This window comes from Pseudophryne corroboree (genome assembly GCF_028390025.1).
Source record: "Pseudophryne corroboree isolate aPseCor3 chromosome 8 unlocalized genomic scaffold, aPseCor3.hap2 SUPER_8_unloc_7, whole genome shotgun sequence".
In the NCBI taxonomy this organism is placed as follows: domain Eukaryota; kingdom Metazoa; phylum Chordata; class Amphibia; order Anura; family Myobatrachidae; genus Pseudophryne; species Pseudophryne corroboree.
This window is the reverse complement of record NW_026967625.1, coordinates 291,948-304,218: the sequence shown is the minus strand read 5'-3', so window position 1 is coordinate 304,218 and position 12,271 is coordinate 291,948. Positions and strand designations below refer to the sequence as shown.

The following is a 12,271-nucleotide window of genomic DNA, read 5'->3' as shown; positions in this document are numbered from 1 at the left end:
TTATTAGGTGAGGTGAGAATGAGCCCCCAATGGTGTCACAGGATTCATGTGCGAGCAGGGCTGCCACCAGGGGGGGACTGTGGGGACTGATGTCCCGGCCCCGGACAGAGAGGGATGCCCACCCCTGGCTCCTACCACCAATTCCTGGAGAGCTGTACCAGGCTGCGCAGCAACTACAGGCTTCTTAAAAACAAGCCTTCCCTGCGCACACCGTGAGGGCATCGCATGCTGGCCAGTGACCCCCTCCCCTGCCCACAGGTGCCTCATGCCTCTCTATCTCACAACACTCCCCACTCCCAGGCACATGGAGCTGTCACAGGATGGGATCGCAGTTGGTCGTCCAATCAGCAGATAGCTAGACCCCAGCCCGTTCCTCCTCACTGGCCCTGTGTGTGACATGCAGTGACTGACCCAGAGACCGCTTCCTGCCTGAGTCGCATTGGAGCCTCCTCCCGGTCACTGCCCCGTGCCGCCTCACACCCCAGAGGGATGGTAGCTGTGGGCCAGTAGTGCCATGGCAGAGGTGCTGCAAGCTGAGTCTAGAGCATGGCTGGGGCCGAGAACATGGGGTGACGGAGGTCAGCTTGCTGGAGGCACTTCGGAGGAGCAGCATCTACAAGGTTAGTACCAGCTGGGCACTGGCGGCACAGCACTGGGCACATCATCAGCACAGCCCTAGCATTGCATGCCTCCCAACTGTCCACCTGTCACACCTACGGGCCGCAGTGTCCTATAGTGGGGGAGGGGGGGGGGGCACTTAAGAGGCCGCCTGTCACTCGTTGCTCTGCTGTAGAGCAGCGGTGAATAGATGTCGTAGATTTGTATTACTTACACCACAGTGGACACTCACAGGTTGAGGAATTTAAGGTTCGGTTGTCCCTTAAGGGCCGCATTCACAAGCAGATCCGGGGAGAGATGTGTGCTGAGTGTGCGGTGGGGGGGTGAAATGAGCGACCGGCTAGATTGAGCCTAGCGATAGCGACGCACGGAGCTGTACATCGCTATCGCTGTGGGGGGTGCACATTGAGAGATCTTGCTGAAAATCTAAGCAATCTAGTCAGATTGCTTAGATTATCGCTCCGTGAATACCCCCTTTAGGCTGGCCGGACAATGTGGCTCGCTGGCTGGTGTAATCACCTGATTAGAGTATTGTGTATTGTATTCCAATGCCTTAAAATCCTAACACAAAGAAGAAAGTAGCGCACACCCTGCAATCTGAGGCCTGTGGGGGTATAATCAGAGCTACCCAGAGAGCGGAGGGAGATTCTCTGCTCCTCGGCTAAGAAGTGACGTTCCGGCAGGAGTTGGTGGTGGGAATTGGCGTGTGGAATTGGATTACAGACGTGTTTATATCCCATTCTGTACAATAAACCACTGGTGGATTTTCATCCAGCAGAGTGATTTGGAACCCTGTATCTTCACAAACACAATGGGGGTAATTCAGAGTTGATCGCAGCAGCAAATTTGTTAGCAGTTGGGCAAAACCATGGGGGTCATTCCGAGTTGATCGTTCGCTAGCAGTTTTTAGCAGCCGTGCAAACGCTAGGCCGCCTCCCACTGGGAGTGTATTTTAGCTTAGCAGAAGTGCGAACGGTTGTATCAGAGTAGCTCCAGACCTACTCAGCGCTTGCGATCACTTCAGACTATTCAGTTCTGGATTTGACGTCACACACCTGCCCAGCGTTCGCCCAGCCACGCCTGCGTTTTTCCTGGCACGCCTGCGTTTTTCCGACCACTCCCTGAAAACGGTCAGTTGCCACCTAGAAACGCCCACTTTCTGTCAATCGCTCTGCGGCAACCAGTGTGACTGAAATGCATCGCTAGACCCTGTGCAAAACTACATCATTCGTTGTGCCCGTACGTCGCGTGTGCGCATTGCGCCACATACGCATGCGCAGAACTGCCATTTTTTAGCCTGAACGCTGCGCTGCGAACAAATGCAGCTAGCGATCAACTCGGAATGACCCCCCCATGTGCACTGCAGATGGGGCAGATGTAACATGTGCAGAGAGAGTTAGATTTGTGTGGGTTATATTGTTTCTGTGCAGGTTAAATACTGGCTGCTTTATTTTTACACTGCAATTTAGACTTCAGTTTCACTACACCCCACCCAAATCTAACTCTCTCTGCACATGTTATATCTGCCCCACCAGCACTGCACATGGGCCCTCATTCCGAGTTGATAGCTCGCTAGCTATCTTTTGCAGTGCTGTGATCAGATAGTCGCCGCCCACGGGGGAGTGTATTTTCGCTTTACAAGAGTGCGATCGCATGTGCAGCTGAACGGGACGAAAATGTTTTTTGCAGTTTCTGAGTAGGTCTGAACTTACTCAGCCGCTGCGATCACTTCAGCCTGTCCGGTCCCGGAATTGAAGTCAAACACCCGCCCTGCAAACGCCTGGACACGCCTGTGTTTTCCCAACCACTCCCAGAAAACGGTCAGTTGACACCCATAAACGCCATCTTCCTGTCAGTCTCCTTGCAATCTGTTGTACAAATGGATTCGTCGCTATGCAAAAATCCACTCCCCCATAGGCGGCGTCTACCTGATCGCACGGGCAGCAAAAAGTTGCAGCGTGCAATCAGGTCAGAACGAGGGCCTATATTCTCTACCACATGTACACGCGCACACATTCATACTAGGGGTAACTTTTGTTGGAATCCAATTGACCTACCAGTATATTTTTGGAATATGGGAGGAAACCGGAGTACCCGGAGGAAACACACACAAGTACGGGGAGAAGTGTGGGATAGATTCATTGGCAGACAGACATATCTTCTATAGGTCAATCTTGTTCGATTTTAGATCGATTTAAATTGCTCTTAATCGATGTTAGGCTTCCAGGGTTAAAATGCACATTTACTAACATTTAAAAATTAAAATAAAATATCATCTGCTAGTAATTGTGTGTTTTAACCCAGGAAGCCCAACAGTGATCTGAAATTAAACAAAATTGACTTTTAGTAAATATACCCCCTGGTGTTCTTGTATTAATGAATCCTGACAGTCTCCTTTAATGGGACAGAGAAAAAAGTTTGAAACTCTTCTGTAAGCCGCGCCCCTAATTACATGAGACCTTTCAGGTGTTCTCTCTGTGCCTGCGGGACAGTCTCCTGTCTGAGCTCCTGAGTGTTGGGACGGGGGGATACTCCCCCCAATTGGATCATACAACTACTGGCTGGGATACCAGCGACGGACAAGGTAAGTGTGTGGGTGGCTGTAGAGGGGTACATGTCATTTGTATCATGTGTGTGGGCTGTAGTGCGCTCTGTGGAATATGAATGCTGTGTGTAATAGACACTGATAGAGCCACCCGCAGCGGCTGTTCCCGGGTGCAGAGTCTCTCAGGGGGAACGTCAAAGCTTTCACCTGAAAATCAAACTTAATTTTCATGTTTGCAAAAAAACATTAAAAAATTGGACGTTTCACAGAAAGAACTGTTTTCTCCCATCAATTAGTGCAAATCTGTTGTTTGCTCACTGTAATAATTCACTGAGGGGGTCTATGTACTAAGCCTTGGAGACAGATAAAGTAAGAAAAACATTTTGCTATCCCTAATGCACACTGAGTGAAATATAACAGTACATAGTGGAGCAAATTCAGTAAGGATTGCAAAAATGACAAATTTGTAAAAATTGCGAGCAAAAGCAAAATTGCGAAAGCACGCCCAAACGGAAAAACTGCAACACTAATTTAACAAAAAGAAGGTGGTTTTGTGAAATGTGCAAATATTGCAAAAACCATCCTAATAATCGCAATTTTTGCATACATGTTTCTGATGTTGCATTTTTTTGCTAACAACAGTATTTTTCCCTTAAAAATTGCACAACCTACTTTCCTGCACCCAAATTAAAGAAACCACTCAACAATTGTAAGTCAAATCAATCATCACTTAATTAGTCAAATGATCTTGTGGTAATTTAGCAATTATTATCTTAAAGACACCATAGTGTTTCTCTTCAAACATTGACTAATGCCCATAACTCAGAGAGTGTGAATTCTCGCTTCTAAACCCTACACAACAGCAATTATTGGGATATGTTGTAACAAACACATTCAATATATCAAAATATTTTAATTCAGAAACAACTAACATTTTTATTTTTAAAAAAAAGTGTTTTTTTTTTTATTGTGAGGTGGTCACACATTACATATTATTGTTTCTTTGCTGTTATTTACATACCTTACTTTAAGGAATTATGTGTAAAGATTTGTTGCAATAATTATACAAATGGAGCAGAATTTGCAAAACTTGATTATAAAAAGATGGTGTTGCTGTTCTTCAACATATGTTATGTGTGTAGCGCACAAATAAAAATTTAAAAAAAATGTATGTGGGTATGTTTTTGTTTAACGAGAAAATGTTGGTTGTTTAAAAAAAGAAAAATGTTAGGAAGCGAAATGTCGTTCAGCAGATACTACTAAGCAGAATGCTTGTACAGGTTATTTTGCTTCTATCACATAGTGCGGTTGTCAAACCTCGATTGTTAGTAAGTGGAAACACAAATCGGTTAGTAACATATATTTTCACAATCAACGTGTTACAGAGTTACACAATACCTTACATGTTTCTAAGTTCCAATACAACTGCATGAAGTGATTTGTGGTCTGAGGCGTGATCTTCTTCAGCTGGATGTAATGACGCAATGATTGCAGTATACATGCAGTCTACAACTCAGGTCAGCGTGTGACCTGTAGTCACTCAGAACTGCACATCAGAACTGTGCGATCTGTTGTAAAAATTGCAAATGCACCGCCCACCGACCATCAGTATACGCCCACAGCACGCCCCGCAACGCACCCCTGATCATAGTTTTTGCGAGTCCAGCCCTTTAGTACGCCCCCTACATGCCTACTTTTATTAGTGCATACGCAGTATTTGCTAAGTCTCAGAAATTGTTTTTTTTTTTCGCAGTTTTTGCTATTTAAGTTGCAGAATTTCTGTTTTTACGCTTTTTTTTTTTTTTTGTGGCTAATTTTTCTGATTTGCGATCCTTGCTGAATTAGTATCAGATAATACAGAGATCTTGGTTGCATATATCTGCAGATAAAGGGCTAAGCCCCCAGGCCGAACAGCATGGCGTCTCTGTGTCACTGGGGGTCCCTAATACTAGGTGTGGGTCAGGGGTGCGGGACCCCATCACGTCGGCACAGGCCGGCCACCCTAGGGCAGCACACAGGTGAAAATAACTAAGGGTTAATAAGGAGCACATAAGTGCTATGTAAAGGTGTGTACACACGGTGAGATCCTTGCTACGCCCGATTTTGATTGTGTGATTTCCCTTGAACTCCCCCAGAGCCCAGAGAGCACAGATTTTGACTACGGGGTCTATTCATGAAGCAGAGAAAAGCGTTTTTCTCTGCTTACTGCAATTCACATAGCGGATTACCGTGGAGAAGTCCCTGACTTTTCTCTAGCGTCACCCCCGCTCTGTGACAAAATCCTGTCACCATCTCAGAATGGCGTAGGGAGGCTTGTAGAGGAGAAGAGTAGTGAAGATGTCTGTCTCCTGCCTTCTCCTCACCCCCTTCCATGACAGGAGCCAATCGGAGGAGCCCAGGGCATTTGCATTTGCTGTGTCTCCTCCTCCTGACTGCCTTGGCCGCTGTCACAGTTCCCCCGCGCATTGCTCCCACTTCCTGTTTGCCCCCCAGTCACTCCGCCGCTGAGGTGACCCAACATATGCATATGCCGGGTCACCTGCTCCGCACTGCCCACTGCCCGTACCCCCTGCTGCTAAGATGACCGGTTTCACCTCAGACAGAAGCCGCCGGCACGTGCGCAGAAGACATAAGAGGACAACACCGCCAATCAAGCAGCGGTAGAAGGAGTGAAGACGGGATCGTGATGGGACCAGATGTCGCATCTCATCAGGAAGCCGGCAAAGGATCATTAATTGCGGTAAGTATATGGAAAAAAAGCTGCCCGTAAGAATGCGATGTTTGGTGATAAGTAAAACCAAACCATCGCATTCTTACATGAATAGACCCCTAAGTGCCAATTGTGACTATACATTGTACTAGATAGTAGAGTGACTTACCTGCACAGTCTATCTAGCCTCGTGATACTGACCCCGCAGGAGCGCACATCGGGATCAAATCGGTATCGTAAACTACGTAACACCCTGAGATGTGCAATAACTGTCCTTAAGATTTTGACTATACAGTAACAATCTTACAGATTTATCTCACCGTGTGTACACACCTTTAGTGACAAGTGTGATTAAAGTAATACAGACATATATAAAATGTGATAGGGAAACACATAAGTGTTAATAAAGTGTTAGGTCTTTCACTTGGCTATTTTATCCTGACATGTGTAATTATTTATGGGGTGGGCTTGGGGTGCAGTACCCCCTGTGCCGGTGTGGCTGGGCGGCTTCAGGTCGGCACACCCTAACACTTTATTAACACTTTTATGGTTTTTCCTATCACATCTCCTATATAATAGCCCAGATCTGTGACTTTGTGATTCATTTGCTAACGCTGGGCGGAGTCACAACAGTGGGCGGAGTTAGTCAAATGAGTCACAGATCTGGCCAAATCTATTGGAGACTAGGAGCAGAAGCAGATGGTATGGGCATGGCACAGACAGGGGTGCATACCTCCCAGCTTTCTTCAGGCAGACAGGGGTGCAGACCTCCCAGCTTTCTGCAGGAGCTTTCTTCAGGCAGAAGGAGGGACACACACTCGGCGAAAAGGGGGCGTGGCTTCACGGGAGGGCCCCCGTTTTCGTCAATGAGGGGGCATGCCCAGTGCTCTGTGAGCTGCTGGCATGCCCCCAGGGGCTGATTATGAGTCCGGGGGGCCCAGGGCACCTGTGACAGGGGAGCCCTATCTCATTGCTGAGCCTGCTGTGGGTGGGGGGCGTGGCCTAATCGTGCCCCGCGAGGCCACGCCCCCTTACGCAAATTCCTTTTTTTTTTTTTTTTTTTTTACATGGAATTTTGGCCCCTCAGCTAGGGGTAAATCCAGAGGACGTGGTCGCTCCCCCCTACACACCCGCACAGGTAGAAGAAAGCAGGGAGACTGCTGCCTCCCTGCAACACCACAGACCTGCCAATACGCAGCAGCGTGTGCTGACAGTAGCACAATGCTGCCGTTGTTGCTAGCAGGACAGGGGGGGGGGGGGCTTCTGAGCTGGGACAGAGCGACTCGAGCCGGGGGGCCCCCTAAAACTGTGGGGCCAATGGTACGTACCCCCTGCCCCCCCCCCCCCCCTTGATCCGGCTCTGCTGCTGGAACCCCCCCTTAATCCATACCCCCTGATGACCCCTCTCCCTCTGTCTCCACTATTCACCGCTGCTCTGCTAAGCAGAACAGCGAGTACAGGAGCTTTCCAACTGACCCCCCGTTACCGCGGGACACTGCGACCCGCGGGTGGGACAGTGGGACAGACCCAAAAAAATGGGACTGTCCCGCGAAAATCGGGACATTTGGGAGGTATGGGGGTGTGTGAGGGGGTATGCCGTACAGACAGACGGGCACCGGCTCACTGTGTGCTTGACCCCCCTCTCTGGCGCGGAGGAGCATCACTTTCTGGCACACTCCACGCTTCTTAGCTGCAGTTTTGTGAGGCACCTGCCGCTGTGCAGGTTCCGCACTGCCTCTGTTATCTCCAGCCCCGGCAACCCCACCGCTAGCTGCAGCGCTGCCACCCACAGTGAGGTGCGCCCAGCTCCTCCACACACTTTAGCCGGCGGGTAACGCTGCAGAAGTCCGAGCTGCTTGCAGGCTCCGACCCCCTCCTCCCTCCAGCCGCAGCATCTCCTGGGGGCTAACCAGTCACTCCCAGTCTCCCCTTACCACAGTGCCCGGCAGCTGCGCAAGGTCTGCGGTGTGTGACTGAGGAGGGGGGGAGGGATGCGGACGGGCAGAGGAAGCAGGACTCCAGCCTGAGAGAGTCAGCCATGCCAAGTCTCCACCAGCAGCAGATCCCAACAGGTTGGAGTGGAACAGCAGCAGCCAGCAGCAGTGACTCCGGTAAGACACATCTGTCTGTCACCACTGTTTTGTCCCTAATACCAATCTCTCCCGTGCCCTGTGTTCTGTCATGTCCCTGGCCTTGCCCTGCCACCCTTATCCTGGCCCTTTCACCCTTATCCTGGCCCTTTAACCCTTATCCTGGCCCTTTCACCCTTATGCTGGCCCTTTCACCCTTATGCTGGCCCTGTCACCCTTTTGCTGGCCCTTTTACCCTTATGCTGGCCCTGTTACCCCTATCCTGGCCCTGTTACCCCTGTGCTTGCCCTGTCAACCCTATACTGGCCCTGTCACCCCTGTCCTGTTCCTGCCACCCCTACCCTGGCCTGTCACCCCTATCCTGTCCCTGTCATTTCTGTCCTGGCCCCGTCGCCCCTGTCCTGGCCCCGTCGCCCCTTTTCTGACCCTGTCACCCCTGTCCTGGCCCCGTCAACCCTGTTCTGACCCTGTCACCCCTGTCCTGGCCCTGTTACTGCATACCCTCCAACTACCTTTTTGGCAGGTACAGTACCCGCAGCGCCTCCAGACCTCTCCCCAATGCACCACACCTCCGCACCTTCCCCTCCACCACATGCGGCACTCCACCCCTCCCCCACACGCTGTGCCTCCAGACCCCCTACACCACCCGCGGCTCCCACTCCTCCGCCCCTTCACCACCCACAGCACCTCCAGGCCCCCTCCACCATCCACCCCCTTTATATGTCTCCCCCCACACCTGACCCCCTCCACCCGCAGCATCTGTAGACACCCTCCTCCATCCGTGGTCCCCCCCTCCCCCACCAATGGCACCACCGCACCTGCCCCTCCACCACCAGCAGCACCTCCGGACCTCCTTCCCTATGCGCCGCACCACCCGTACCTGCCCCTCCCCTACCCATGGCGCCTGCGGACCCCAACCCCACCCCCGGCACTCCCGCCCCTTCCCATCCCACAGCACCTCCGGAACCCTTCACCCATCCACAACATCCCCACACCTGCCCCTCTCCCACCCATGGCACCCCTGCCCCTCCCCCACCTGCAGTGCCTCCGGACCCCTCCCCAATCTGCATCCCCCACTCCTCTGCCCCTCCCCCACCCACAGCACCTCCCGACTCTTCCCCATCCGGGCCCCACCCCCACTTTTGCCCCCCCTCCACCTGCAGCATCTACAGACACCATCCGCAGTCCCCCCCGCACCCGCTACATTCTGTACATCGTGCCCTGCAGGTGCTGTTCACGCCGTCGCAAGGGGCTGCGCCTCCTTCACCATCGCACGCCCTTTCATTGTGCAATATTTAACCACTAACAAAGGAATGCAGGTAATACTTTATATAATACAAATATTGAACCCCAGAAAGGCATGCAAGGGTTAAGGGGGCGTAGCCCCTTGCGACAGTGTGAATAGCGCCCGTAGGGCGCGATGAAGCACCTAGTTTTATATATTTTTGTATTATTTTAATCACACCTATCACTTACATAGCACTTATGTGCTTCTTACTAACCCTTAGTAATTTTCACCTGTGTGCTGCCCTGGGGTAGCCGACCTGTGCCGACGTGATGGGATCCCGCACCTCAGACCCATACCTAGTGTTAGGGACCCCCAGTGACAGAGACGCCTTGCCGTTCTGCCTGGGGCTTAGCCCTATATCTGCAGATGTATGTAACCAAGATCTCTGTATTATCTGATCATTATGTAGTGGTTTTTCTCACTCAGTGTGCAGCGGTATATACATGTGGGCATTATACACAGTTGCAGCGGTATATACATGTTGGCAGTATACACAGGTGCAGTGGTAAATATGTGGGCATTGTACACAGGTGCAGCGGTATATACATGTGGGCATTGTACACAGGTGCAACAGTATATATATTGGGCAGTATACACAGGTGCAGTAGTATACACGTGGGCATTGTACACAGGTGCAGCGGTATATACATGTGGGCATTGTACACAGGTGCAACAGTATATATATTGGGCAGTAAACACAGGTGCAGCAGTATACACGTGGGCATTGTACACAGGTGCAGTGGTATATACATGTGGGCATTTTACACAGGTGCAGCGGTATATACATGTGGGCATTATACACAGGTGCAGCGGTATATACATGTGGGCATTATACACAGGCGCAGCGGTAAATACATGTGGGCATTGTACACAGGTGCAGCGGTATATACATGTGGACATTATTGATCTCACTATGTTACTTTCTATATAAAAGCAGTAGCTACTGAGGACCCTTTTAATAAATGTGCCAGTGTGGCTTTTGCAATAGATCTGCGTGATACATTCCTGTGGTGTTGGGCAGAAGATCCCCGAATCTCCCTGTGGTGTTCCTGAACGTGAACACTCCACAAGAAGAGCACGTCATGCCAAGATTCGAGTGGAGGCACTGATGAAAAGAGAGATACAAGGTGAGAAGCATTTTAAAGAAGAGAGCTTTAAATACATACTATTACCCATTAGACCCGGGGTGTTGCATTTATAGAGCGGGATTTATTTCCGCCCAAGTTTGGGGTCGCGCAGGATGCTGGCAGAACTCAATTTTTTTTTTTTTTTAAAGGGACAATCACTGACCAGGCAAAACCATGCCTTGTAACTAATTGCCCCTTTTAAAAAAACCATTGCGGAAATTGGGCAGCATTACATCCCGCACATATAGTCAAAACTCTGGCATATACTGGAGTATAACAGGAGAGGCTCTGCCTCATACCCTTAGGAGCAGCTCCGGTGTCAGAGCAGGATAAAGGCACATGTGTACTGGGTCCTGACGTTCATAGGTGCCCCCGTGGTTTCCGTGGCAAAAAAACAGTGCCGCAGCGCCCAACAGTAAATTTTAAAGTGACCACTATTGCCGTCAGCAATATAGGTGACTGGTTACTGCCATCACAGGGTTTGGTCCCAGCCATTGCGCATAATGGCCCTCATTCCGAGTTGTTCGCTCGCTAGCAGATTTTAGCAGCATTGCACATGCTAGACCGCCGCCCTCTGGGAGTGTATCTTAGCATAGCAGAATTGCGAACGAAAGATTAGCAGAATTGCTAATAAATATTTCTTAGCAGTTTCTGAGTAGCTCCAGACCTACTCCTACACTGCGATCACCTCAGCCCGTTTCGTTCCTAGCTTTACGTCACATACACGCCCTGCGTTCGGCCCGCCACTCCCCCGTTTCTCCAGCCACTCCCGTGTTTTATCCTGGCACGCCTGCGTTTTTCCGCACACTCCCAGAAAATGGTCAGTGTCCGCCCAGAAACACCCACTTCCTGTCAATCACACTCCGATCACTTCAACGATGAAAATTCTTCGTTTTGTGCTAAATTACTTAGCGCATGCGCACTGCGTACCATGCGCATTTTTGCCTTAATCGCTCCGTTTTGAAAATCGGCAACGAGCAAACAACTCGGAATGACCCCCAATATTAAGGACGTTTTGACGTCGTCATGCTACGCCGGCCCTTCATTCTGTCCTGACCCATCCACCTAAAAAGAGGAGCAGGCAAGGAAGAGAATCTCTGGACACAGAAGCAGAAGCCCCACCACTATCCGACTCCCTACCGACACCATTCCTGGCTGGCACTGCTGGAGGGCAAGAACAACACTGACAGTGTGTGCTAAGGCGCAGTACTGTACTCGCTCAGCAGTCACAGCCAGTGGAGCCAAGAGAGGGGGGGGTACCCGGGCCCCCTCCCCCTTACATGGCAACAGCAGCTGCAGCTCTTATTCTCAGCTCAGCACAAGCTGCAGTGTGGCCATGGATGCGCTTAAAATACCAATTTATTCAATATTTTTTCTAAGGGTGCATGACCACACCTCCTGTGATTAGGCCACGCCCCCTGAAAAGTACCTTGGCCCAGCCAGGCGCTCTACTGCCCTGTTCACAGCCCCACTGGCCATGTGTTTCCTATGTTGTAGATGAATGTAGCAGGGACTCCCCGCTCATCTGTCTCTACGTGTGTGCCAGCCTCTCTGTCTCTGTGTGCCAGCCTTTGTGTCATGCCAGAGGGTTGGGCCTTGTGTGGGTGTAACTGATGGAGCGTGGAGGAAGCAGGGAGGCTTGATCCAGCTCCTTCTCATTGGACTAGGAGACCAGTAGAGGCAGTAGGGACTGCTGGCTAGTGGAATGAAAATAATTGCTGGTGATCTAGCAGTGGCCGGCCCAAAGGTGTGAACGAGAAATAGATAGATACCTTTATTAGACTGGAACGGAGTTAGGATTGGTCTTTATTTATTTATTTATTTATTTATTTATTAACAGTTTCTTATATAGCGCAGCAAATTACGTTGCGCTTTACAATTTGAAATAACAAT

General features: G+C 50.4%; 1 protein-coding gene across 7 annotated transcripts in view; it reads left to right on the top strand.

The window, feature by feature from the left end:
- The window catches only part of LOC134987321 (beta-1,4-galactosyltransferase galt-1-like), a 103,054-nt gene that overhangs the window by 50,932 nt on the left and 39,851 nt on the right, over window positions 1-12,271 (top strand). For 3 of the 7 annotated variants that reach the window (XM_063950486.1, XM_063950485.1, XM_063950487.1), the window contains one exon: window positions 10,240-10,378. Coding sequence is in view for 1 of the 7 variants with exons in the window: in XM_063950489.1 (XP_063806559.1) it covers window positions 10,360-10,378 (19 nt within the window). In the remaining 6 variants the exon portion in view is untranslated. Of the gene's footprint in view, window positions 1-3,035; window positions 3,203-10,222; window positions 10,379-12,271 lie in introns of those variants that run through there. The other 4 variants (XM_063950489.1, XM_063950483.1, XM_063950482.1 and 1 more) reach the window with 3 other exon arrangements.